Genomic DNA, 27652 nt, shown 5'->3' on the forward strand with positions numbered 1-27652 from the left:
GAAGTTTGGGCAATGTAGTTGACGTCTCCTCCTCCTCCTCCTCCTCCTCCTCCTCCTCCTCCTCCTCCTCCTCCTCCTCCTCCTCCTCTTCCTCTTCCTCCTCCTCCTCCTCCTCTTCCTCCTCCTCCTCCTCCTCTCTGCAAATCCCGCTCCCCTTTAGAACTGATGATGTTCCCTAATTGGGTAATGAAACGTCTGCAAGAAAAAAAAACAAGCTCAGAGAGCACCAAGAATCCCACGGTCCTTCTCCTCCTCTGTCTGTCTCTTTTTTTCTCCCCTTCTCTTCCTCTCTCCTCCTCCTCCTCCCCTGTTTCCTCTTCTCTTCCTCTTCTTCCCTTCCTCCTCCTCTTCTCCTTCTTGTCCCCCCTCTTCCTCTCACTTTCCCCTCCTTCTCCCATTTTCCTCTTCTCTTCCTCTTTCCTTCTTCCCTTCCTCTTCCTCCTTGTCCTCTTTTTTCTTCTTTTCCTCTTTTCCTCTTCCTTTCTTCTCTTCCTCTCCTTCTTCTCTTCCTCCTCCTCCCTTTTTCCTCTTCTTCTTCTCCTTCTCCTCTTCCCTTCTTTCTCCCCTTCCTCTCTCCTTCTCCTCCTCCTCCCATTTTCCTTTTCATCTTTCCTTCTTCCCTTCCTCCTCCTCGTCCTCTTTTTCCTTCTTTTCCTTTCATCCTCCCTTCTTTCTTTCTCCCTCTCCTTCTTCCTTTCCTCCTCCTCCCTTTTTCCTTTTCTTCTTCCCCTCTTTCTCATCTTCCCTTCTTTCTCCCCTTCCTCTCTCCTTCTCCTCCTCCTCCCATTTTCCTTTTCATCTTTCCTTCTTCCCTTCCTCCTCCTCGTCCTCTTTTTCCTTCTTTTCCTGTTTTCATCTTCCCTTCTTTCTTTCTTCCTCTCCTTCTTCCTTGTCTCCTTCTCCCTTTTTCCTTTTCCTCTTCTCCTTCTCCTCTTCCCTTCTTTCTCCCCTTCCTCTCTCCTTTCCTTCTTCCTCCTCCTTCTTGTTGTCCTCCTTTTTTCCTCTTTTCCTCTCTCTTTCTCCCTTTCTCCCCTTCTTCTCCCTCACCCTCTTCCTTCTTCCCTTCCTCCTCCTCCTCCTCTTCTCCATTCCTCCTCTTCCTTGTCCACTTTTTTCCTCCTCCCCCTTCCTCTGCTCCCCTTCTCATCTTCCTCTCTGCTGCTTCATCCTTCACAAAAGGTTGTAAAATGGGGAAAAACTCATTTAAAAAACTTGTCTTGCTTAGCAACAGATATTTTGGCCTCAATTGTGACCGTACGTTGAGATCTACCTGTCCAGAAGATGGCTACGCACTGCATCCAATTGACTTCAGTTTTGTGTGTCACACTTTGGTTCCCAACATTATCTGAAATTGAGGTCCTACAATTGCTCAGTTATTATCCTTGCGTCCTTGCAGTTGCTCTCTCTCTCTCTGATCTGCTGCCACGGATCAATGCCTTTTCCATTTTCTGCCTTTGCCTTGTTCAGGATATTTTCTTTATTTCTGGTTTTGGAGAAACAGTGGAGGTCTCCTCACTTTAGAAGGAAAACGTGGGCCTTTTTACTACACATGGGGAGGCCGGGCTGGGATTTTTGTGCGTACAGTCGTGGCCAAAATTGTGGAAACCTTTTGGGAAAATTGTATTTTCTAAATCTAGCTAATAACACCACTTTTTTTTGGAGTAGTACCATATACATTATATATCAATGGAGCCTGGATAGCTCAACAGACAGAGCTCTGTAATTTAACACCAGCTGTCTGCAATTCAAGTAAGATCGAATCCCGCCAGGCTCAAGGTTGACTCAGCCTTCCATCCTTTCTAAGGTAGGTAAATTGAGGACCCAGTTTGTGGGGGCAATAAACTGACTTTGTATAAATATACAAAAAGGATGAAGGCTATTGCTGAGCACATTGTAAGCCGCCCTGAGTGTCCGGAGAAGGGCGGCATATAAATCAAATAAAAATAAAAATAAATAAATAAAATAAATAAGATAATTTAATCAAGAATGTAATGCAATAACTTTGATGAAGGATTTGCTATTAGAATAGCAGTTACAGTATAAAGAAGAAAAGGGAAACACGTAGAAAAAATGAGATCTACAAAAATGATCCCCATGCCAGTTAATCCTTAGTTGGGTAACCTTTAGCATGAATGATGGTTTACGACGTCTTCCCATGGAGTGAACCAAGTCTTTGAGTTCTGCAGCTGTTATAATAATGTGAAACCAAGATGGAATGATGGCTTCTATTAACTGGGTTTGATTGCTGGGTTGCTTCTGACTAACCAGTTTCTTTAGTCGGCTCCCTAGATTTTCCATTGGGTGAAGGTCTGGGCTATTCCCAGGCCATTCCAGCAGTGGAATAGGATTATCTTGAAACTCCAAAATGCTGCATATTTTTCTATGCTGACGGAAGCAGCGTAAGAAGTTAACACAGGTAGTCCTCGACATACGACCGCAATTGAGCCCAAACATTTCTGTGGTTAAGGGCGACATTTGTTAAAAGCTAGTTTTGCCCCGTTTTACGACCTTTCTTGCCATGGTTGTTAAGTGAATCACTGCCGTTGATAAGTTAGTAACCAGGTTGTTAAGTGAATCCGGCTTCCCCCTTGACCAAAGGGAATCATGTGGCCTTGGGACACAGCAACGGTCATAAGTCTGAACCGGTTGCCAAGCGCCTGAATTTTGATCACCTGATCATGGGGATGCTAACAAAAGTCGTAAAACCATCATACGTCACTTTTTTCAGTGATGTCGTAACTTTGAACGGTCGCTAAACAAATTGTTGTAAGTCGAGGACTACCTGTAAATCTAGAAATGCCTGGGTAAGGTGTTAATTTTCCCATAATGCCCTCTGGTGCTCTCAGGCATTGTGGGAAATGTAGTTCTCCGTGGCTCTCTTTAGGGCAGAGGTTCTCAAACTTGGCAGCTTTAAGACTTGTGGACTTCAACTCCCAGAATTCTCCAGCCAGCGTAGCTTTAAGACTTGTGGACTTCAACTCCCAGAATTCTCTAGCCAGCATCGCTTTAAGACTTGTGGACTTCAACTCCCAGAATTCTCCAGCCAGCAAAGCTTTAAGACTTGTGGACTTCAACTCCCAGAATTCTCCAGCCAACGTAGCTTTAAGACTTGTGGACTTCAACTCCCAGAATTCTCCAGCCAGCAAAGCTTTAAGACTTGTGGACTTCAACTCCCAGAATTCTCTAGCCAGCATCGCTTTAAGACTTGTGGACTTCAACTCCCAGAATTCTCCAGCCAGCAAAGCTTTAAGTCTTGTGGACTTCGACTCCCAGAATTCTCCATAGCTGGCTGGAGAATTCTGGGAGTTGAAGTCCACAAGTCTTAAAGCTGCCAAGTTTGAAGACCTCTGCTTTAGGCTTTCCTGCTGGAATAACTGATATTTTAGTGCAAATGTTTATTCTCATTTCATACCTTTTAATTATTAATTATTATTGTTTTAATCGCCGGCTCTCTTTACATTTTACCGGTTTTCAACTTTGTAAGCATTAAATGGGGTTTTATTGCCAGTGCGGTAACTACGACTGTACGGTTGAAAACGAGATTTACTTTTGGGAATCCTGATTTTATTCTCTAGCGCGTCGGATAGGAAGCGGGTTTTTCTTCTTCTTTTCCCTAATGAGTTCATAACAACCACAAATGTGTTTCTTGCTGCAATTATCTCTGCCTTTAATAGGCCTCTTCAGATAGGATTTGGGGTGAGTGCCTGCGTGTGTTTTTTTTTTAAAATGTCATGGTTACTCATGCAAAACACATCTGGCTAATTGGAGGCCAATTGCACAGCCTCTTGTCTCAAAGATTAATTTGCCAGGATTGTTTTCCTTAAAAGTAATTTTGGATTTTTCTGCATTTAGCTTGGCTTTTCATTTTTTATTTTATTTTTTTAAATAGCTGCAAACTTTCTCTTGCTTGCCTGCCTGGGGCGAACTTCCGACGTTGCTCCATTTATTGGAGAGCGAGATTGTGTAATGCACAGTAATGTCATTTCTTTCTGCTCACATAAACACATTTTGAAAACAAATCAAGGTTAACTTTCAATCTGCAAATCGTTCGTTTAGTCACCGTTTAAAGTTAACGACAAAAAAGTGACTTGCAAACCTGGTCCTCGCATTTGCAACCTGTTGTAGCATCCTCAGGGTCACGTGATCAGAATTTGGGCTTGTATTGATGACGGGTTGCGGTGGTGTTGAATGGCCACACGATGCACAGCGATTTGCTCCACGACTGTGTTCAAAAAAGGCCGTAAAACTGTGTCGAGAAAGGGCTGTTAAAAGATTATAAAATGGGGCAAAATTCATTTAACCACTGCCTCGTTTAACAACAGAAATCTAGGGATCAGCTGTCGTTACCTGTCATACTGGAGTGCAGTGTCAGTTGCAGTGCACTGTCAGCGGTCTAGTGGCGAAGGTGCGGAGCTAGAAACCAGGAGATGGTGAATTCTAGTCCCACCTTAGGCGTGAAAGCTGGCTCGGTGACTTCGGGCCAATCACCAGGAGATGTTGAGTTCTAGTCCCGCCTTAGGCATGAAAGACAGCTGGCTGACTTTAAGCCAATCACCAGGAGACAGTGAGTTCTAGTCTTGCCTTAGGCACCAATGTTGGCTGAGTGACTTTGGGCAATCACCAGGAGACGGTGAGTCCTAGTCCCGCCTTAGGCATGAAAGAAAGCTGACTGACTTTAAGCCAATCACCAGGAGACAGTGAGTTTTAGTCCTGCTTTAGGCACAAATGTTGGCTGGGTGACTTTGGGCCAATCACCAGGAGACGGTGAGTTCTAGTCCTGCCTTAGGCACGAATGTTGGCTGGGTGACTTTGGGCCAATCACCAGGAGACGGTGAGTCCTAGTCCCGCCTTAGGCATGAAAGAAAGCTGACTGACTTTAAGCCAATCACCAGGAGACAGTGAGTTTTAGTCCTGCTTTAGGCACAAATGTTGGCTGGGTGACTTTGGGCCAATCACCAGGAGATGGTGAGTTCTAGTCCTGCCTTAGGCACGAATGTTGGCTGGGTGACTTTGGGCCAATCACCAGGAGACGGTGAGTCCTAGTCCCGCCTTAGGCATGAAAGACAGCTGACTGACTTTAAGCCAATCACCAGGAGACAGTGAGTTCTAGTCCTGCTTTAGGCACAAATGTTGGCTGGGTGACTTTGGGCCAATCACCAGGAGATGGTGAGTTCTAGTCCTGCCTTAGGTATGAAAGCGAATTGGGTGACTTTGGGCCAATCACCAGGAGACGGTGAGTTCTAGTCCCGCCTTAGCCATGAAAGCCGGCTGGGTGACTTTGGGCCAATCACCAGGAGACGGTGAGTTCTAGTGGAATTGACTTCAGGTTGAATTTTGGACCGTGCCAAGGAGTTTTTCCTATTGCTAAACGATGATTCTTTCCCGATTCTTTTCCCAAAGCCTCCAGTAACGAGATCCGAAATGTTAGACGGAGAAAAGCATAATATTCCAAGGGCAATTTCTCAATGAAACAAAGAGAAATGACACAGTTGGCGGAATAGATTTCAGAATCTTGCTTGTTCGTTTGCTTTTAGCTTGTCTGCAAAATGTCAAAAATTACCTTGAAGCTTTGAATCCGAATGATGGGATCGGCAGCTCCCTTTGCCAATTGGGAAGAGAAGCTGGGAATTTGCCTTGTGCAAGTTTCCACAGCCAACAGCGTCGAGACCGGCTGACTTCACACGCTGCTGAACAAAGCGGTTGTTAAGTGAGCGGCCTCCGATTTTATGAACTTTTTCATCCCGGTTGATAAGCGAACAGCTGCAGTTGTTAATGTGAATTGTGCTGTCACTGCAACCATGATAAAAATTATTGCTCGGGGCCAGAATTTTGAACCTGTGACCCACAGGGATGCTGCAACAGTCATAAGTGTGAGGAATGGTCGTAGGTCACCTCTTCCAGTGTCATTGCAAACTTTCAAATAGTCACTAAAGGAATGGTTGAGGACTACCTCTAGTCCTACGTTAGGCACAAAAGCCGGCTGGGTGACTTTGAGCCAATCGCCAGGCGATTGTGAATTATAGTTCCGCCTTAGGCAGGAATGGCATTGGATGGCTTTGAGCCAATCACCAGGAGATGGTGAGTTCTAGTCCCGCCTTAGGCATGAAAGCCGGCTGAATGACTTTGGGCCAATCACCAGGCGATTGTGAATTATAGTTCCACCTTAGGCAGGAAAGGCATTGGATGGCTTTGAGCCAATCACCAGGAGATGGTGAGTTCTAGTTGCGCCTTAGTCAGGAAAGGCTGCTGGGTGACTTTGGGCCAATCACCAGGCGATGGTGAGTTCTAGTCCTGCCTTAGGCATGAAAGCTGGCTGGGTGACTTTGGGCCAATCACCAGGCGATTGTGAATTATAGTTCCACCTTAGGCAGGAAAGGCATTGGATGGCTTTGAGCCAATCACCAGAAGATGGTGAGTTCTAGTTGCGCCTTAGGCAGGAAAGGTTGCTGGGTGACTTTGAGCCAATCTCCAGGCGATTGTGAATTATAGTTCCGCTTTAGGCAGGAAAGGCATTGGGTGGCTTTGAGCCAATCACCAGGAGATGGTGAGTTCTAGTTGCACCTTAGTCAGGAAAGGCTGCTGGGTGACTTTGGGCCAATCACCAGGCGATGGTGAGTTCTAGTTCCGCCTTAGGCATGAAAGCTGGCTGGGTGACTTTGCGCCAGTCCCTCTCTCTCAGCCCAACCCACCTCACCTCACAGGGCTGTTGTTTTGGGGGAAAATAGGAGAAGGTGTGGGTTATGTTCACTGCCTTGAGTTATTTGTAAAAAAATAATAAATGAGGTTCAAATAAATAAATAGATAAAAAATAACATGGGTTCCATCCCTGGACAAGGGGGTTGGACTAAATGATCTCCTAGGTCCCTCAAAACTTTCCTTCCTTCCACGATGACTGAGCTTTGTTGAAGCCAGACGATTTTCTTTGGAATTCCCTTCCAGGGAATTCTATTTATACCACGGAGATTATTTTGGCATCCCAAATATTTGTCCCCCCGGCCTTGTCAAAACTAAAGTGTCTTGGCTTCCAACCAGAGGCGGCATTAATGGGGAAAAGATCCAGACAGACAAAACTTGGCAAGAGAAAAAAAAACCTTTCCTTCTGGTCCAGTGGCCGTAAAAACATGCACAGGCAGTCCTTGACTTACGACATTTTTGGCTGAATTGTGGTCATAAGTCAAGGACTATACATACCTGTGCTGCCTTCCCCAGTTGGGAAAAGCTTGCATCTCGGACAAATCCTCAAGTATTTCAATGTCCACATAGTAAAATAATCTGGGGGTCTCTTGGGAGAGAAGATGGATTGCTCCATGGAAGCTTTTGGATTGCTCTGGGTCTCTCTCTCTCATTCTCCCTCTTTTTTGTCTCTTTCTATCTCTTTCTGTCTCTCTCTGCCTCTCACTTTCTCTCTGTCATTGTCTCTCTCTTTCTCCCTCTCTCTTTCCCTCTTTCCCCCCTCTCTCTTTCTCTCTCTTTCTCTCTTTCTCTCATTCTCTCTCTCTCCCTCCCTCTCTCTTTCTCATTCTCTCTCACACACTTTCTCTTTCTCTCACTGTCTCTCTCTTTCTCTCTCTCCCTCTCTCTGTTTTTCTCTCTCTGTTTCTGCTCCTCTTTCTCTCTTTCTCCCTCCCTCCCTCTCTCTTTCTCAGTCTCTCTCACACACTCTTTCTCTCACTGTCTCTTTCTCTCTCTTTCTCTGTTTCTCTCATTCTCTCTCCCTCCCTCCCTCCCTCTCTTTCTCATTGTCTCTCTCATACACACTTTCTCTTTCTCTCACTGTCTCTCTTTCTCTTTCTCTCTTTCCCTCGCTCCCTCTGTTTTTCTCGCTCTCTGTTTTTTCTGTTTCTCTCACTTTCTCTCACTTTCTCTGTTTCTCTCATTCTGTCTCTTTCTCCCTCCCTCTCTCTTTCTCATTGTCTTTGTCACACACTTTCTCTTTCTCTCACTGTCTCTTTCTCTCTCTCTCTCCCTCTCTCTGTTTTTCTTCTCTGTTTCTGTTTCTTTCTCTCATTCTCTCCCTCCCTTCCTCTCTCTCTTTCTCAGTCTCTCTCACTGTCTCTTTCTCTCTCTTTCTCTTTCTGTTTCTCTCATTCTCTCTCTCTCTCTTTCTCATTGTGTCTCTCTCACACACTTTTTCTCTCACTGTCTCTCTGTCTCTCTCTTTCCTTCTCTCCCTCTCTCTCTGTCTCTCTGTTTTTCTCTCTGTTTCTGTTTCTCTGTTTCTCTCATTCTCTCCCTCCCTCCCTCCCTCTCTCTTTCTCAGTCTCTCTCACACACTCTTTCTCTCACTGTCTCTTTCTCTCTCTTTTTTTGTTTCTCTCATTCTCTCTCTCTCTCCCTCCCTCCCTCTCTTTCTCATTGTCTCTCTCACACATTCTCTCACTGTCTCTCTTTCTCTCTCTCTCTCTTTCCCTCGCTGCCTCTGTTTTTCTCTCTCTCTTTCTGTTTTTTCTGTTTCTCTCACTTTCTCTCACTTTCTCTCTCTCTTTCTCTCATTCTGTCTTTCTCCCTCCCTCTCTCTTTCTCATTGTCTTTGTCACACACTTTCTCTTTCTCTCACTGTCTCTCTCTCTCTCTCTCTCCCTCTCTCTGTTTTTCTCTCTCTCTTTCTGTTTCTCTCACTTTCTCTGTTTTTCTCATTCTCTCTCTCTCTCTCTCCTTCCCTCCCCATTCGTCCTTCTCCTCCTTCTCCCCTGGTGCCCATTGCAAAAGGTGAATAATTCATATCTCTCCGTCCTGCTTCCTGTTTTATTTTTGCGTCTGTAATGCTCACCATCTGAGGCCTGAATCATTCATAAGCTTTCCTTCCAGAGCTGCAGGGAGCCGGACTCGGAGAAGCTTGCGATACGTGGGAAGTGGTTTGTAACACAGCCGAACGGGTCCACGAACGTGGAATGGAAAACACTTGATCAGCTCTGTTTCTGCAATTATAGCTCTGGCCTTCCCATTTCCTCGGGGACCATATAAACTATTAGGAGAGGAGTTTAAGCCACTACAGGTACCATTTGACCATTTGAAGATACGATGGACCCCGAGCAAAGGGATGTGGTCTCGTTCCGACGGCCACTTTCTGCCCCTGTGGTCACGTGATCCCGTTTCTAAGAATCTGCATGGATGACCATTTGCAGGGTCTTAAGTCATCCCGACTGCAATTTTGGGGAGAAACCCCCTGCAGTCTATACCGGGGGTCTCCAACCTTGGCAACGTTAAGACTTGTGGACTTCAACTCCCAGAATTCCTCAGCCAGCAACTTTGCGACTTGTGGACTTCAACTCCCAGAATTCTGTCTGAGGAATTCTGGGAGTTGAAGTCCACAAGTCGTAAAGTTGCCAAGGTTGGAGACCCCTGGTCTATACGGCAAGAGTTGATCCATTCTAACTCTCTGCAGTGGTGGGTTCCTCCCGGTTCGGTCCGGTTCGGCCGAGCCAGTAGCGATGACGATATGACGTCACCGAACCGGTTCTCCCCCCCACCCCCCCACATTATTCTTACCTTTTATTTGGTCCCACCCCCAATCTATTGCTGCCTCCTGAGTCCCAGCTGATGACTAGAGGGAAAAAAACTGTGTAAACTCTTGCCGCGGGGCTTCAAAGGGCCGCCCTACAGCTGATCAGTGTTAAAAGCAAACAAATGAGTCGGGTCGTAAGTGCGAGGACTGGTCGTAAGTGCGAGGACCTTCCAGAAATGACACTGACCACGCCCACCTAGTCACATGACCTCCAAGCCACACCCACAAAATAAGCCACGTCCACAGAACCGGTAGTAAAAAAAATTAGAACCCACCCCTGACTCTCTGCCTACCCAAATTTTGATTTTGACTGAAGAAGTTAACTTGGATGAGTAATGAAACGTCTCAGTTTCGTCGGTCATTGTCCGAAACGTCGGACAATGTTGCCGTGATTTAACCTTTTGAGATATTCCTGGATTTAAGCGTTCCAATTGATGCGTATCAGAGTGCACCGGCAGTTGTGAGTTGCTAACAATTTTTCACATGAGAGTAGTGAATTAAGAACAGACTCATAGTTCATAACATTTTTGTGGCCGTTCGACAGTTGTCAGGAGAGCGTGATGGCTCAGCGGTTAAAGAGGTTGAGCTTGTCAGCTGGAAATCTGACAGTCGAGGTTCGAGTCCCGAGCCCCGAGCACTGCAAGACGGGGTGAGCTCCCGTCACTTGCTCCTGCCCATCTAGCAGTTCGAAAGTCAAGGAGGTGAGATGGCTAAGTGGTTAAAGACTCTGATTTTGCCAATTGTAAAGCTGACAGTCGAGGTTCGAGACCCAGCACAATGCAACGGGTGAGTTCCCGTTCCTTGCTCGAGCTCCTGCCCACCTGGCAGTTCGAAAGCATGCAAATGTGAGTAGATAAATAGGTACCACTTCGGTGGGAAGGTCACAGCGTTCTATGTGGCTTGGTGTACAGTCATGCCGGCCATGTGACCACAGAAGTGTCTTTGGACAATGTTGGCTCCCTTGGCTAGGAAATGGTGATGAGCCTAGAGCCAAACACAACTGGACAGGAGAAACCTTTACCTTACGACAGGTGAAGCTTCCCTTATCATGGATGGTGCCAGCAGGCCTGGAGTTGTCACCTTTGATCCTAGGTGTGATGCAACCTCTTAACAATTGGGGGCTGTTTAGGGAGTTCTGCAATGACAACTCTTGTAATTTCAAGACATAATTCAGATTTATTGTGGATTTATATGGAGGTTTATAGATCTCTACAAATGCAACTTTAAGACGTGTGGACTTCAATTCCCAGAATTCCCCAGCCAGCCATTTTGGCTGGGGAATTCTGGGAATTGAAGTTAATCTTGGCAGGCTGGGGAATTCTGGGATTTGAAGTCCTCCCATCTTCAAGGTTGGAGACCTTTGACCGGTGAAAAATGGTGGAACCTTCACGAGATGTTTCTCCTAACCAAGTTCCTCCAGGATTTAACCCAGTTCTTCTTCATTTTTGCAGGGGTCTCGCAAGCCCTGATGGACATCTGATCGCTTGCAACCCGCCAGCTGGGAGAGCATGGTTAAACACCAGCCACTGCAATATTACGAGCCCCAGTTGTGTTTGTCATGCCTGACGGGAATTTATGGATGCCGGTGGAAGCGATACCAGCGGTCACATGATGACACCACCAAGGTGAGTCACCGGCGGGCCAGGACGGCCATTTTGAATGGGTAAATCCCGACGGCGGGATCCAAGATTTGATAATAAATTCTCAGGACCCTCAGAATCTGGATTTCAGATTCTTACGACCTGGGATTAGAAGCTGGATTGCAATCAACCATCTTGTCACTATGGCTCTCTCTTCTAGTTGGATATTATACAGAAATGCAGGGAGTCCTCGGCTTACGACCACAATTGAAATCAACATTTCTGTTGCCACGCGAAACATTTGCGAAGTGTGTTTTTGTCCCATTTTACGACCTTCCTTAAGGGCCTGAGTTGCAAAGTGAATCACCACAATTGTTCAGATAGTAACACGGTTGTTAAGTGAATCAGGCTTCCCCGTTGACGGTCAGAATTTATTATTTATTTATTTATTTATTATTTGTATTTCTATGCCGCCCAACTCTCCAAGGACTCTGGGCGGCTTACAACAAAGACAGTATAAACAATATACAATAAAAGACGTTAAAAACCCATACAGAATATCGCAAAAGGGGATCACCTGACCCCAGAACGCTGCAACCGTCATAAATACGAGTCAGTTGCCAATTTTGATCACCTGACCATGGGGATACTGCAAAGGTCGTAAGTGGTGAACAACGGTCGTAAGTCACTTTTTTTCAGTGCCGTTGTAAACTTTGAATGGTCACTAAATGAGCTGCTGTAAGTCGAGGACTCCCTGTACATCAGTGGGTCCCGGATAAATGTCTGTGAAGATTGTCAATCAAAGATGCTTTTTCCAAGAAGGCAACTGGACTTTCTTGCTTTTTTTTTCCTTTGAAATTGTTTCGCTTCTCATTTAGGAAGCTTCTTCAGTTCTCGGAAACGCTTCTCAGAACTAAAGAAGCTTCTGGGATGAGAAGCGAAACGTTTTCAAAGGGGGAAAAACAAAATACCCAAGAAAATCCAGTTGCCTTTTGGAAAAAAGCATCTTTGGGACATACAAATTGAATTAATAAATAATAAAACCCCTTTTAAGACTGTTGAAAAGGGAAGCATTGCTGTAGAAATCTGAGAGGAAATTGTAGTGTGTGATTGTTGCGTATTTAAGATAGAATTGGGCATAAGCTGCATTGGTGAAGACAACCGTGTGAAATCTCCAAGTTTGGAGACAGAATTCTTCTAGTTAGAAGAACAACTGTCAGGTTTCGAGGTCGTCTCAAATAAATTGCGTTTCAAACAAAGTCTTTGAAGAAAAACTCCCATTTATTAAGCACGACATTCTAACTCCGAGTCCATCGCAGCCAACACTGACTTCCAGACCCAAAACCCTCCCTTTCCGTTCCCCACTCCCCTGCACTCATTGGCCATCTTCCAAGTCACTCTACCCCTAATCTACTGCTCCAGCTCAAAGGAATTCCCCCCCTCCCATCCCATCTCCTAGGGGATATTATCTCCAGGGAAAATAAATAGGTGAAAAGTCAAACGTCCCTTTCCAGACGCCTCCTCTTCTCCTTCTTATGTCAGCACTAGAGTAAATGCAGCTTGAAGTGCTGACAACAACAATGATTAAACTTGGTCAATGTTAATTTCCTAGGCATTTGACTGTTTTTGGATGTTGGAGAACCAGATTGTGGTTCATGCTAGAATTGTATTCTTTTTATAAGGCCTTGGTAAGGCCACACTTGGAATCCTGCATCCAGTTTTGGTCGCCACGATGTAAAAAAGATGTTGAGACTCTAGAAAGAGTGCAGAGAAGAGCAACCAAGATGACGAGGGGCCTGGAGGCTAAAACACACGATGAAGGGTTACAGGAACTGGTCATGGCTGGTCTAGTGAAGAGAAGGACCAGGGTAGACATGACAGCAGTCTTCCAATATTTGAGGGGCTGCCTTAGAGAAGAGGTGGTCAACCTATTCTCCAAAGCACCTGAAGGCCAGACAAGAAGCAACGGATGGAAACTTATCAAGGAGAGAAGCAACTTAGAACTAAGGAGAAATTTCCTGACAAGTGAGAAGAATTAATCAGTGGAACAGCTTGCCACCAGAAGTTGTGGGACCTTCATCACTGGAGGTTTTTAAGAAAAGATTGGATAACCATTTGTCTGGCGTGGTGTAGGGTTTCCTGCCTAAGCAGGGGGTTGGACTAGAAGACCTCCAAGATCCCTCCCAACTCTGTTATTCTATTCTAACTTTAAGATGGGTAGACTTCAACTCCCAGAATTCCCCATGCTGGCTGGGGAATTCTGGGAGTTGAAGTCCACCCATCTTAAAAGTTGTCAAATTTGAGAAAAACCCTGCCTGGGATGATCAAAAGTTTACTCCTGGTAATGATAGTTATTAGAAGAACGATATAAAGGAGTTTTTTGTGCCCCAAAGCTATAACATTGCCTGCACCATAATTTTGAATCACTGATTCTGTTTTGTTTGCCATAATTTCTTAATTTTTGCCCTTTAAGGTTGTAGCAGACACCCCATCCCCGTATTCTTCTTGCTTTTAGCCCCCTTATATTTGATGCAAAACCTTTCAAAATTAGGACAACCTTCCTGGAGGGTTTTAAAATGGCAAAATAATCAGAAATGTTATTTGCAGGAGGCTAAAAGCTGGAGAGAACATCATTTCCTCTAAGCAAGATTCATTTTAATAGAAAGAAGCGTTGGAAAACGTTTTGTCTGTTTTATTTTTAAATAAACGGTTCAAGTGTTCTTTTTTTCTCTCGATGCCTCTTTATACATGCTGGATTTAATTAATATTTCAAGAGATCGGCAAGGAGATAGCGCAGCTGTCTCTTCTTTTGCATCTCAATTTATAGCCGTAATAAGAAGACACTCCAGATAGCCAGTAATTTTTCGCAGTAGAGAAGATCTTTGCTACCCTGAAAATCAGAGGAAATTGCAGCTTACAAAAGCTGAGGCTTTTGAATAAATTGTTTTAGTTGGAAAAGGCACTCGCAGATTCCTAATTTTAGTAGACTAACATGGCTTGTGCAACTTCTTATCCTAAATCGTTCAGGAGTCTATGAGCTGCACATCCAGAAGTGGAGTTTTTCAGCGCTATTTAGAATCGAAAAAGAAAAATTCAGATTTCAGAACTGGCGCTCAGAAGCCTATATTTTCCCTTTTGATCGTAAATAGACTCATAATCTAATCTTGCTTTTGGTATAAGATGCTTTATACCCCATTAATTGCTGTAATAAATGGGCAACTCATATTTTTAACTGGCTGCAAGGCTGGATGGGGTATTCTGGGAGTTGAAGTCCATCTATGTTTGCTGGGGAATTCTGGGAATTGGAGTCCCTCTATACTGGCTGGGGAATTGTAGGATTTGAGATCCATTTAAATACTGGCTGGGGAATTCTGGGAATTGAAGTCCATCAGTGAGAGAGTTTGGGGTATTGGTTAAGGCATCAGGCTTGAAAGCAGAACATGGTGAATTCTAGTCCCGTTTTAGGCATGAAAGCCGACTGGGTGACTTTGGATCAATCATCAGGAGATGGTGAGTTCTAGTCCCACCTTAGGCATGAAAGCCGACTGGGTGACTTTGGATCAATCATCAGGAGATGGTGAGTTCTAGTCCCATCTTAGGCATGAAAGCCGACTGGGTGACTTTAGGCCAGTCACCAGGAGACGGTGAGTTCTAGTTCTACCTGAGGCACAAAAGTCGACTGGGTGGTTTTGGGTCAGTCACCAGGAGATGGTGAGTTCTAGTCCCACCTTAGGCATGAAAACCGGTGGGGTTATTTTGCACCAGTCCATCTCTCTCAGCCCAGCCCACCTCACAAGGTTGTTGTTGTGGAGAAAATACGATTAGGAAGGCCTGTTAAATATGTTCACTGCCTCGAGTTATTTATAAAAATAATAAAGGCAGGATGCAAATAAATCAAATATACGCTGGCTGTGGAATTCTGGGAACTGAAGTCCATACACCTTAAATTTAGGGACGCGGTGGCTCAGTGGCTAAGATGCTGAATTTGTCGATCGAAAGGTCGGCAGTTCAGCGGTTCGAATCCCTCATGCCACCTAACGGGGTGAGCTCCCGTTACTTGTCTCACCTTCTGCCAACCTAGCAATTCGAAAGCAGGTAAAAAATGCAAGTAGAAAAATAGGGACCCCCTTTGGTGAGAAGGTAACAGCGTTCCGTGCGCCTTTGGCGTTGAGTCCTGCCGGCCACATGACCATGGAGACGTCTTCGGACAGCGCTGGCTCTTCGGCTTTGAAACGGAGATGAGCACCGCCCCCTAGAGTCGGGAACGACTAGCATGTATGTGTGAGGGAAACCTTTACCTTACACCTTAAATTTGCTGAGGCTAAGAAGCACAACTCCAGGGAATGTGGTTGATGTGGAAGTGGGGGGGGGAGAGAAGGCCTTTTGTGGTTATTTGTGATGCACAACATGCTTTCTGAACGTGCTCCAACGAAGCCCCGGAGAAAAGCGGCATGAGGTGAGAAGGAGAAAGGCGGCCTTCGGTGCCATTGTTGCAAGGAAGATGCCTCCTCGACTCTTAACATCGGTGCAGGAACTTCTGAATGGAGCTCCCAGGCTTCACGCCAGAGTCCTAGGAAGCAAACTCCCACTTCTTGTGTCTTTATTATGAAGCACCGCCATTTGCAAGCCTCCGGTTTCCAGCAGAGGTGCCAAGCTGCCAGCTTCCCAGTTTGACGCCGGCTGGCAAAGCTGGCATCCAGTCAACACAGGAACCAGTGGACTGAGAAATAAAGAACCCCCCCCCTTACAATTGCTTTGCCCACAGCTCTAAGGACGGGCAGCAAAAATGTGGCATTCGGTGAATTGTTTTATGCCTTAGTTGCTTAGCTTTCGGTTCCCGCCGAGGGTGGGATATGAAATTCTTGAACTATGTAGAGAAAAAGAAGACGATTCTCCCTTAATCCGTGTCGTTGGGAGAGTATTTTCGAGTGCTGAGGCCTTGGTACAGAGTTTTCGAAAAGCCGATCGCAGCTTTTGCACCTGGGACTGACGCAGGGAGGGACTCATTGAACGTTTGAAATGAAAACCGTCCCGCAGGCCGGCGCGCTAATTTAAACAAAATTCTTTCCCCTCCCCTCCAGCTCTCCCCTCTCGCCCGTTCTCATTTCCTCTCTTATTTATGGTCCCGTCGAGAACGCCACGGAGGAGCAGGCCGAAAAAAATTCCCCGCTTCTCCAGCTTTACTCGCCAAGAACTTCGGATGCCTTTCCCGTTATATGTGTGTGTGTGTGTATATATATATATAATTTTTTTCTATTTTGATTTGAGAATTTATTAAACTCGGTGCTTTTTTTTTTTCCACATGGGGGACGTCCTGGCAGCGTCCCAGACCCCCCCAGCAATGGCGAGCTCCGGTAGGACTCGACAGAAGGGCTGTTTAAATTTTTAGTAAGTTTATCTCTGGGGATTGGGTTTGAGAGATCCTGATACGAGAGTCACAATGGCAGGTGTATTTATTGATTAGGCATTAATTAGAAGAATAAAACGTATATTTTCTTCAACTTTTCCTATGAGAGAAACCCTGCGTAAGAACCAGATTTCTGCAAAAGCGGTGACAAGACGCCACTGGGATAAATGGAGATAAAACAGGGAATGTCAAATCCGATGTAATATTGGCTCGTAGGAGGATGATTAAGGACTGAAGATCGCAAAGAATAAACCTTCCCAAAGATGTTCCACTCACAGTCTTAACATGGACTTTTATTTTTATTTTTTAAATCATTGGACAGCCTCCTCTTGTGGCCTGCCAGCGGAGCTGGTGGCAGACTCAGTTTCAGTTTTATTAAATTTTTATACCGCCCTTCTCCCAAGGGGACTCAGGGCGGTGTACAGCCAAGATAAAACCAACAATACAAAAGTTAAAAACAATTTAAAATTATTAAATAGTTTGGCCGATCGTCTAAAATACAATAACCCATTAAAATAATATTTTAGGCCAGCCCTGCTTGATGGAATAATAGCATTTTAAGGACGCGGCGGAAGGTATGGAGGTCGGAAATCCGACGAATCTCTGGGGGCAACTCGTTCCAGAGGGCAGGTGCCCCCACAGAGAAGGCTCTCCCCCTGGGGGTCGCCAGTCGACACTGTCTAACTGACGGCACCCTGAGGAGACCCTCTCTGTGGGAGCGTACTGGTCGATGGGAGGCTATTGGACGCAGAAGGCGGAGGAGGATGAGGAGGTTGGGGAGGAATTTGAGGCAGTTCTGGAGTCTGGGGAAGGCTCTGATGGATGCTGTGCGTCGGACGCAGAGATAGAGCCATGGCCGTCTAACATTTCCCAGCCGCCAGAGAGGCAGCTGCCTTTGGAGGCTGAGATAAGTGAGGAGGAAGTATAGCTGGGGCCTGTTCCAGATGCAAATATGCACAGAGAGACTGGGGAATGCTGGGAGTTGAAGTCCGCCCATCTCTAAGTTACCCAGGTTTATTTATTTATTATTTATTTATTAAATTTTTATACCGCCCCCTTTCCCGAAGGACTCGGGGCGGTGAACAGCCAAAATTAAAAACACACAATACAAATATTAAAATACATTAAAACGAAATTAAATTATCTTTGGCTTCTCCAATTTAAAACCCCTTACCCATAAAATTCCCCAATTAAAAGATTTTTAACCCAGTTAAATTCCCCAATTTGAAAGATTTTTAAGGTTGAGAATCAGTGCATCAGAATTCTTCAAATATGGTTTCAATCTGTTGAAAATGTTGATTTTGTGTCCTTATCGCTGCCTCTTTTTGGAATACCCGAAGACAACAAGAAAGCTGTAAAAAAAAAAAAAAAAATTACACGCATTTTGAGGCTGAAAGGCTGAATTACATGCATTTTGCTGAAAGGCTGAATTCCACTAGACGCTCTAGGAAAGAGAGGCCTTGCGTGTCTATGGCAACCAAAAATCACCTCGCACCTCTTTTATTTTAAGTAATCCTTTTGTTCAGATCTGGGTCGCTAATTGTGACGGGTTGTACCAAAAAAAAAATAATAATAATAGTAATCATACAAAACAAGTTTCCCTCCACACTTCCTTTTTATGAAAGAGCAGTTTTTTTTTAAAAAAAATACGTTGCCGCAGATAGATAAATGGAGCTACGATGTCAGTCCAAAAATTGATTCTGGACTAGCCAGGAATAAAAGTCTGTTCTTTTAGGATTAGGATTAGGATTAGGATTAGGATTAGGATTAGGATTAGGATTGGATTGGATTGTATTGGATTGTATTGTATTGGATTGGAATGGAATGGAATGGAATGGAATGGAATGGAATTAGAATAATAGAGTTGGAAGGGACCTTGGAGGTCTTCTAGTCCAACGACTTCAAAAGAAAAACCGGGAAGTCCAGTTGCCTCTTGAAAAATTTGGGCAGGGCTCTGCACTCTGTAACCTTAAACACTCAAAGAGCCATTTCGACCCATTTCCCACAGGAAAAAAAAAAAAACACAGGGAGCCACAAAACCTGGGTGGGCGTGGTCAACTCCATGTCACTCACTCGCACCCAGTCACATGACCCCCCTAGCCACGCCTACCCAGCTAGTCATTAGGGCAGAGAACCGGTTGTTATAAAACACCGGGAACCACAAAACCTCTCTCTCTCTCTCTCTCTCTCCCCCTCTCTCTGTATCTCTCTATGTCTCTCTCTCTCTCCCCTCTCTGTATCTCTCCCCCCTCTCTATCTTCCCCTCTCTCTGTCTCTCTCCCCCTCTCTGTCTCTCTCTCTTTCTGTCTCTCTCCCCCTTTCCCCCTCTCCCCCCCTTCCCTCTCTCTGTATCTCTCTCTATACCCCCCTCTCCCCTCTCTCTGTATCTATGTCTCTCTGCCCCTCTGTATCTCTCTCCCCTATCTTCCCCTCTCACCCCTCTCTCTGTATCTCTCTCTATATCTCCCCCCTCTCTCCCCTCTCCCCTCTCTCTGTATCTATGTCTCTCTCTCCCCCTCTCTGTATCTCTCTCTCTCCCTCTCTCTGTATCTCTCTATATCTCCCCCTCTCCCTCTTTCTCTGTATCTATCTCTCTCTCTCCCTGCCTTCCTCTCTATCTCCCAACTCTCTCTCCCCTCTCTCTGTATCTATGTCTCTCTCTCCCCCTCTCTGTATCTCTCTCTCTCCCCCTCTCTCTGTATCTCTCTCTATATCTCCCTCTCTCTCTGTATCTATGTCTCTTTCTCCGTCTCCCTCTCTATCGCCCAACTCTCTCTCCCCTCTCTCTGTATCTATGTCTCTCTCTCCCCCTCTGTATCTCTCTCTCCCCCTCTCTCTGTATCTCTCTCTATATCTCCCTCTCTCTCTGTATCTATGTCTCTTTCTCCCCGTCTCCCTCTCTATCTCCCAACTCTCTCCCCCCTCTCTGTATCTCTCTCTGTATCTGTGTCTCTCTCTTCCTGTCTCCCCCGTCTCTGTATCTCTCCCCCTATCTTCCCCTCCCTTCCCCTTTCTCTGTATCTCTCTCCCCCTCTCCCCCCTCTGTCTGTCTCTCCCTCTCTATCTCCCCACCCCTCTCTCTCTGTATCTATTTCTCTCTCCCTCTTCCCTCCCCCTCTATCTCTCGGATTTCCAAGGCCAGACGTGGAGTGACTGGGAGGGTGAGGGGCAAGGCCAGCCAGTGATGGGACAGGGAGCCGCAGCAGAGGACCCAAAGAGCCGTATGCGGCTCCGGAGCCACGGATTGCCGACAGGCACCTTTGGGTCACTTAAACCAATGTTTCCCTGAGAAATTTGGAGCTAAAAAATGTGGTCGTAAATGAAGGATCCCTCCCTGGGTTACGGACGCAGTGAACGAAAGCAGAGGCAAGAGGAGGATGGCGTTTGCATGGAGACCCCCGGGGAAATCTCAAAAGCCCCCCCCCCAAACGGGGCCTTCTGTCTCCTATTCTAAAAATGGCCCTCGGATGGTGATCGGGAATAAGATTTTGCATATTTTAAAGTTCAACACAACATTTGGCACCAGGAAATAATTTGGCAGCCCTCCCGCTTAACTTTAGACATGTAGGAAGGCGGCGAAGGGGAAGGGAGGGTTGGATGGTTGAGCGAATCTGCTCCCCGGAATAAAGATGTTATTTAGGCAGGTTATTTATACCTGGGGCTGACAGCCAAGACACCTTCCTTGCCTTCTGTTTTTGGCCCTGCCCTTCCCGTGCCAAAAATATTTCAGCCGGGATAAATCCACCCCTGTATTCATAATATTCACCCTGAGATTAATCTGGTGAATCAATCCACAATCTCTTATCCTTCCAAATTCTGAGGAGGTTAATGTTATCCATTCAGTCATCTCCAAATTCTAGCAAATCATCAAAATGTTGTTGTTTTTTTGAATATATATATATATTTATTATTATTTTTTAAAAAACACAAACATAAAATACATCTTTTAAGAACGAAGTCTTGATCCGGTCATAAATAGGTACAATCGCTTACACGTCTTTGACAGGCTCTATCCCGAAATTTCCTCCATTGCATCTTTTAAGATAAAAATCAAAACACCAATTTTTGTGCCTCTTTGGAAATTTAAGATTTGCGGTGAGATAATAGTAAGGTAAATATCTAGATTAAGAGGTCGTAAGTGCGAAAAATAGCATTAGCTACCCCTGTTTCCCCGAAAATAAGACCTCTCCTGATAATAAACCCAATCGAGCTTTTGAGCGCATGCCTTAAAATAAGCCCCCGCCCCCAAAATAAGCCCTCCCCGAAAATATTTAAACGCATGTACAGCCGGTCCCCACCATTTCCTCTGGTTTCCTCCATGTGCCCCAAAATAATAAGACCTCCCCAAGGTCTTATTTCGGGGTTCCAAAAATATGACAGGGTCTTATTTTCGGGGAAACACGGTATTTTATCATCTCCCTCAGATCTTTGGAGCTCAAGCGGGATCAGTGCACCATTCCTAATTTAAGAAGTCCACTTGTCTGGAATGGATAAGGGTCTCCTGCTTCAGCAAGGGGTTGGACTAGAAGATCTCTAAGGTCCCTTCCACCTCGGTTATTCAGAACGACTTGCCTCCAGAAGTGGTGAGTGCTCCAACATTGGAGGTTTTTAAGAAGAGACTGGTGGCACGCGGAGTCATATCGATGGGCATGCGAGCGTTGCCTTAGCTCAGCTCTGGCGGGAAGGCCTCCGGGGGGGGGGAGGCCCATTTTTCGCTCTCCTCAGGCTCCAGAGGCTTTCTAGGAGCCTGGGGAGGGCGAAAACAGCCTTCCCCACCGCCGTGGAGCCACTCCGGAGGCCGGAAACAGCCCATTTGCTGACTTCCGGTAGGCCCGGAAGGCCCGTTTTTCGCTCTCCCCCGACTCCAGAGGCTTTCTAGGCTCCAAAGCCTTCCTCCCCCATCCCCGGAGGCCCTCCAGAGGCCAGAAACGGCATGTTCCCCTACTTCCGGTCCCACACCCCCAAGAAAGCCTCTGGAGCCTGGGGAGGGCGAAAAACGGACCTACCGGGCCCACCGTGCCATAAGCAGGGGGAGGGGGGGACACATTGAATTATGGGTGTGGGCACACGCGCGACACCCCCCCCGCGCTTCCCCCCGCTTTTGACACGCGACAGCAAAAAGATCAGCCATCACTGATCTAGGGTTTTCTTGCCTGAGCAGGGGATTGGACTAGAAGACCTCAGAGGTCCGTTTCAGCTCTATTCCAATGGACGGATCGAATTCTGCAGGCCCCCCCATCCTGCTCATTTTTTTTTAATAAGCTTCCGGACCTCAAGAATTGTTATCTGCCTTTGCAACGCAAGGCATTGTCCTTTGAAGATGTCCCTTCTCTCCCCCCCCCTCCTTCCCCTTCCCCCACCCCCCCCAAAAAAACCTGGGGGAGGCATTTTGCATCTCGGGTTTGAAGTGGTGCGAAGGAGATGATAGTACATTTCGACAATACACACCAGCTGAGCTCATTTTGTGGGGGCGTCAAGGTGTTTTCGCTTCATTGTTCGCCAGTTGCTCTCCGCAACTTGTGTGGGTTGTGGAGAAGTGGGGGGGGGCCTGCTGGCTGGGAGAATTGGGGAGGGGAAACTCAATGGCTTCTTTGTTCGAATGAGTGGGTTTGCATGGGGTGGGAGTCAGGGGGGGACAAGGAAATAGGCAAAAAGTCCAGAGCCCCTCCTGGTAAAATTTGCACCTGTCGTTGCTCTTTGTAGGATGTTTTCTGCTTTGGTCTAGGGCAGGGGTCTCCAACCTTGGCCACTTTACGATTTGTGGACTTCAATTCCCAGAATTCCTCAGCCAGGACATGCGCCCACACCCATAATTCTATGTGCCCCGCCCCACGCACATGTGCGTGCCCTCCCGGGCTCCCCCTGCTTTTGGCATGCGATGGCACAGTGGGCCACCAAACTTCCGGTGGGACAGGAAGTCGGGAAACGAGCCGTTTCCGGCCTCTGGAGGGCCTCTGGAGGGGTGGGGAATGCCGTTTTCGCCCTCCCCAGGATCCTAGAAAGGCTCTGGAGCCTGGGGAGAGCAAAAAACGGGTTTTCCGGTCCCACCTGAAGTCGAGAAATGGGCTGTTTCCGGCCTCTGGAGGGCCTCCAGGGGGATGGGGAAGGCTGTTTTCGCCCACCTCAGGCTCCCAGAAAGTCTCTGGAGCCTGGGGAGAGCAAAAAACGGGCCTTCCGGTCCCACCTGAAGTCGGGAAATGGGCTGTTTCCGGCCTCTGGAGGGCCTCCAGGGGTGTGGCGAAGGCTGTTTTCGCCCTCCTCAGGCTCCTAGAAAGGCTTTGGAGCCTGGGGAGAGCGAAAAACGGGCCTTCCGGTCCCACCTGAAGTTGGGAAATGGGCGTTCCCGGCCTCCGGAGGGCCTCCAGGGGGATGGGGAAGGCTGTTTTCGCCCTCCCCAGGCTCCTAGAAAGGCTCTGGAGCCTGGGGAGAGCGAAAAACGAGCCTTCCTCACCTCCCCTCAGAGGCCCTCCAGAGGCCGAAAACTGTGTTTCCTGATTTCCGGTGGGCTCAGAAAACCTGAAAATCAGCTGGCCGGGACACGCATGCGCGCCAGAGCTCAGCTCGTGTGCCCACCAATATGGCTCTGCGTGCCACAGGTTCGCCATCACGGGTCTAGGGTCTCCTGCCTGAGCAGGGGGTTGGACTAGAAGACCTCCAAGGTCCCTTCCAACTCTGTTATTTCTGTTCGTATTGGTGGTGCCTCCAACGGACGGCTGAAAAACACAAGATAGGCAAAGCTTTGAGGGGGCGGATTTGCTCAAGGGTGGGGGAAAAAAAAACGGGGCGCTTGGGAAAAAAAATACGCTCCAAATTTTTTTTTTCATTCATTTATAAGTTGTGATGTCTTTCCATCCTCTGCCATCCTTCCTCCCTCCATCCCTCCCTCCCTGTATGCCTTCCTTCCTTCCTTCCTTCCTCCCTGTTTTCATTCCTCCCTCCGTTTTCCTTCCTTCTTCCCTCCCTCCCTCAGTCCCTCCCTGTATCATTCTTCTTTCTTTCTTTCTTTCTTTCTTTCTTTCTTTCTTTCTTTCTTTCTTTCTTTCTTTCTTTCTTTCTTTTTTCTTTCTTTCTTTCTTTCTTTCTTTCTTTCTTTCTTTCTTTCTTTCTTTCTCTCTTTCTTTCTCTCTCTCTCTCTCTTTCTTTCCTCCCTCCCTCCCTCCCTGAATTACTTCCTTCTTTCTTTCTTTCCTTCCTTTCTCCCTCCTTCCCTCCCTATCTCCCTCCCTCCCTCCCTCCCACCCTTCCTGTATTCCTTCCTCTCTCCGTTTTCCTCCCCCTCCCTCCCTTCCTGTTTTCTTTCCTTTCTCCCTCCCTGTTTTACTCCCTCCCTCCCCATATTCCTTCTTTCCCCTCTCCCTCCTTTCCTCCATGTTTCCCTCCCTCCATCCCTGTATTCCTTCCTTCCTCCCTCTCTCCCTCCCTGTATTTCTTCCTCTCTTCCTGTTTTCCACCCCCTCCCTCCCTGTCTTCATTCCGCCCTCTCACGCTTTCCTTCCTTCCCCTCTCCCTCCTTTCTTCCATGTTTCCCTCCCTCCATCCCTGTATTCCTTCCTTCCTTCCTCTCTCCCTCCATCGTTCTGTTTCCTCCCTCTCTCCCTCCCTGACTGACTGTATTCCTTCCTCCCTCCCTCCCTTCCTCTGTCTCTCCCTCCCTCCCTCCCTCCTTTCCTGTATTCCTTCCTCCCTTTTTCCCTCCTTCCCTCTCTCTTCTAGCAGGCAGCTGGAACTCAAATGCCGACACTTTGAAATATGTTCCTGTGATAAACAGGATGGGGGGGGGTCTTGTCAAGGGGGGGGCTCACCCCATCTGCAAAAGACACCCAGCTGCACCAGAAGGTCGGCAGAGACGCCTGACAGAAAATAATAGAAGAAATGAAATCCAGTCCAAGGCAGATTTTCTTCGTTTAGGGTGGTGGGGGCGGAACCCCCCAGAAAGAAATCAGTTACATAACTACGGGTTCGGAAATAACCCAGTTGGGTACAGCTGGCATGAAAAGGAACTGGGAATCGCAGCTGAATTGTAGTTGGCTTGTATAAATGAGTAAAAATACAATGTCAGATACAGGGGTGAAATGTTACCGGTTCGGGCCGGTTTGCCCAAACCGGTAGTAAAAAATTCTACTGGTTTGCTGAACCGGTAGTAAAAAATGTAAAAAAAAAAAAGTTACGATGATCAGCTGAGAGACGCGCAATCGTCAGAACTTTTTTTAAAAAACTTTTTTAGCATTTTTTTACTACCGGTTCTCTGGAACCGGTAGTTAAAAATGCTTTAAAAAGTTGTAAAAAAAAAAAAAAAGTTCCGACGATCGCACGTCGCTCAGCAGATCATTCGAACTTTTTTTTTTTTTACTTTTTAGGTGTCTTTTTTGCTACCGGTTTGGGCGAATAGATAGTAAAAAATGCTTTTAAAAAGTAAAAAAAAAAAAGTTCTGAAGATCGTGCGTTGCTCAGCGTTTCGCACACATGCGCGGCCAGCGAGCCGGTAGTAAACCGGTTCAGATTTCACCACCGGTCAGATACCATGGTAAAATGGGTACTCCATCACTGGTTTTGAAGGTTTTGAGGTTTTGAAGAAGAGTCTGGAAATCCATTTGTCTGAAATGGTATCGGGTTTCCTGCCTGAGCAGGGGGTTGGACTAGAAGACCTCCAAGGTCCCTTCCAACTCTTTGTCATTCGGTTGATGCTGGCCAGCTGTCCCTGCTCAAATATTCCTGGACCGTAAGTGTCAAATGATCATCTGGTGTCTTTCCGATTGTTGGATTCCACCTCTCGTCAGTGAGACGACGTGACCAAAATGTGGGAGCCATTATCCATAATTGGAAGGATGCCGGCTTGCTTATCTTGGCTCACCATGATGGGTGACGCAACTCTAATCCTGCTGTCCCTTAACCAGGGGTGAAATGCTCCCAGTTCGGACCGGATCGCCCAATCCGGAAAGAGCCTTGGTAGTACAGTGGTAGTACAGTGGTCTAAGGCACCCTGTTATTAAGCTGGTTATTAAGACCAGCTGCCTGCAATTACTGCAGGTTCGAATCTCGCCAAGGCTCAAGGTTGACTCAGCCTTCCATCCTTTCTAAGGTAGGTAAATTGAGGACCCAGTTTGTGGGGGGCAATAAGCTGACTTTGTAAAAATATACAAAAGGATGAAGGCTATTGCTGAGCACATTGTAAGCCGCCCTGAGTCTCTGGAGAAGGGCGGCATATAAATCAAATTAAAAAAAAAAAATCTGGTAGCAATGGAGGCGGGTGGTTCGGAGAACCGGTAGCAAAAATCCCTGCCCCCCCCCACATGCCCAGCTGAGCCGCGCAATCATCAGAGGCTTTTTTTTTTTAATTTTTAAAAGCATTTTTTCTACAACCTCTTTGGCCGAAAAAATGCTTTTAAAAGTAAAAAAAAAAAAAAAAAAAAAAGCCTCTGATGATGCTTTTAAAAGCCTCCGATGATCCCAGCTGAGTTGCCTGATCGTCAGAGGCTTTTGTTTTCTTTTAAAAGCATTTTTTTTTTTTTGCTGATTTTGGGGTCTCTGCTGCGCCTGCGCAAGACACACACGCACGCCCATGCCACCCCGCCCCTCCCAGGAGTCTCCATGCGGCCCGTTTTGGATGCCAGGTAAGTACAGGACTCGCGTGGAGGCTCTGGGAGGGTGAAAAACAGGCCTCCCGGAAGTCCAGAAACAGGCCGTTTCCGGCCTCTGGAGGCTTCAGGGAGGCCTGCTAGGCCCAAAACAGGGCCGGGGGGGGGAGGTCACGCATGCATGCGCATGGGGGTGGGGATTGGGATTACAGGGCGGGGTCACACGGGCCTGCTCAGGGGGGCAGGGCAGCGCAGGTGGGGTTGCGTGCTTGCGGGTGGGGGGCGTGGCGTGCATGGGTGGCATTGCATTATAGGCGTGGGCATCACTGCCTTAACCTTTCATACCAGTAATCCTTGACCGACATCCATTCCTGTAGTGAGTTCTCAGCGGCAGTGAAAAAAGTGACTTACGACCTTTTTCACACTTAACGACTGTTTTGTTGTTGTTGTTGTTTTTTACACTGATGGCCATTGCAGCATCCGCGTGGTCACGTGATCAAAATTTCGGGCGCTTGGCAACTGTACTTAGGACGGTGGCGGTGTCCCTGATCCCCGCTTGCGACCTTCTGACAAGCAACGTCAAAAGGGGAAGCCGGATTCACTGTTAACAGTTGTGGTAAACTTTGCTCGTAGCTTTACGACTTTTTTCACTGCCGCCATTAAGAGAAATCGCTGCCGTCGTTAAGGTGGTAACGCCGTTGTTATATGAATGCGGCTTCCCCATTGACGTTGCTTGTCAGCGAAAAGGGGATCAGGGACACTGCAACTGTCATAAGTACATGCCAGTTGCCAAACCTGTGAAGTTTGATTATGTTGTGGCCTGTCGGCCTTGCCCTCCTCCGATTCGGCCTCTCCAGCAGCCGAATCGGAGGAGGAGGAGGAGGCGTGGGAGTCAGGACTGGCGTCAAGGCAACCGGAGAGCTCCGAGAGGGAAGAGGGAATGGAGCTGGCACAGAGAGGGAAACAGAGGCAGAGCCTGGGCCGTCTGTCAGCCGTCAGATGGAGGGTCAACAGCCAGGTCTGGAGGTAGCTGATGAGGAGGAGGAGGAACAGCTGGGTCCTGTGCCCGATATGTGGATGTGCAGAAGGCAGAGGAGAGGAGAGCAGTGGAAATCTATGGGCCGGTTCTCGGGACGGAAGAGCCACCGCTGCTAGCGAAGCCCCACCCTAACTCTGGGGATAAAAGGCAGGCGGGGGGGGGGCAGAGATGAATAGATGTGGCAGACAACAATTTATCTTCCGGCCGGCCGGACTTGTTAGCCTGTGAGAGAAACTTTTTTGCCGGGGCTGCCGGCACTCCTAATAAAGGAATCTTTTGAGTTCAGTTCAGAGGGTTTGTCGTGTTTCGGGAGCTGGGTCAGAACAGATCCCGTGACCACGGCAATGCGACAGCGGTCGTAAGTGTGAAAAATCGGTCATAAGTCACTTTTTGTCGGCGCTGTTGTAACGACAGATGGTTGCTCAACCAGTGGATGTAAATTAAGAACTTCCTACACCGAGCAAGAAATAATTTCTTAGCCAAGAAAAGATCAGACCCACCCAGAGAATTTTCCTTAAAAGCAAATTCCTCTGTGAGAAAATTAGC

At 47.0% G+C, this 27652-nt stretch overlaps 1 protein-coding gene across 4 annotated transcripts in view; it reads left to right on the forward strand.

Moving 5' to 3' along the window:
* The window catches only part of LOC117656834 (glycerophosphodiester phosphodiesterase 2), a 130212-nt gene that overhangs the window by 37696 nt on the left and 64864 nt on the right, over positions 1–27652 (forward strand). For all 4 annotated transcript variants that reach the window (XM_060682738.2, XM_060682737.2, XM_087895738.1 and 1 more), the window contains exon 2: positions 10957–11130. In XM_060682738.2, coding sequence (XP_060538721.1) covers positions 11014–11130 — 117 coding nt within the window. In that variant the 5' untranslated portion in view covers positions 10957–11013. The remainder of the gene's footprint in view (positions 1–10956; positions 11131–27652) is intronic.

This window comes from Pantherophis guttatus, chromosome 5 (assembly GCF_059756535.1).
Source record: "Pantherophis guttatus breed Tessera chromosome 5, ASM5975653v1, whole genome shotgun sequence".
In the NCBI taxonomy this organism is placed as follows: Eukaryota; Metazoa; Chordata; class Lepidosauria; order Squamata; family Colubridae; genus Pantherophis; species Pantherophis guttatus.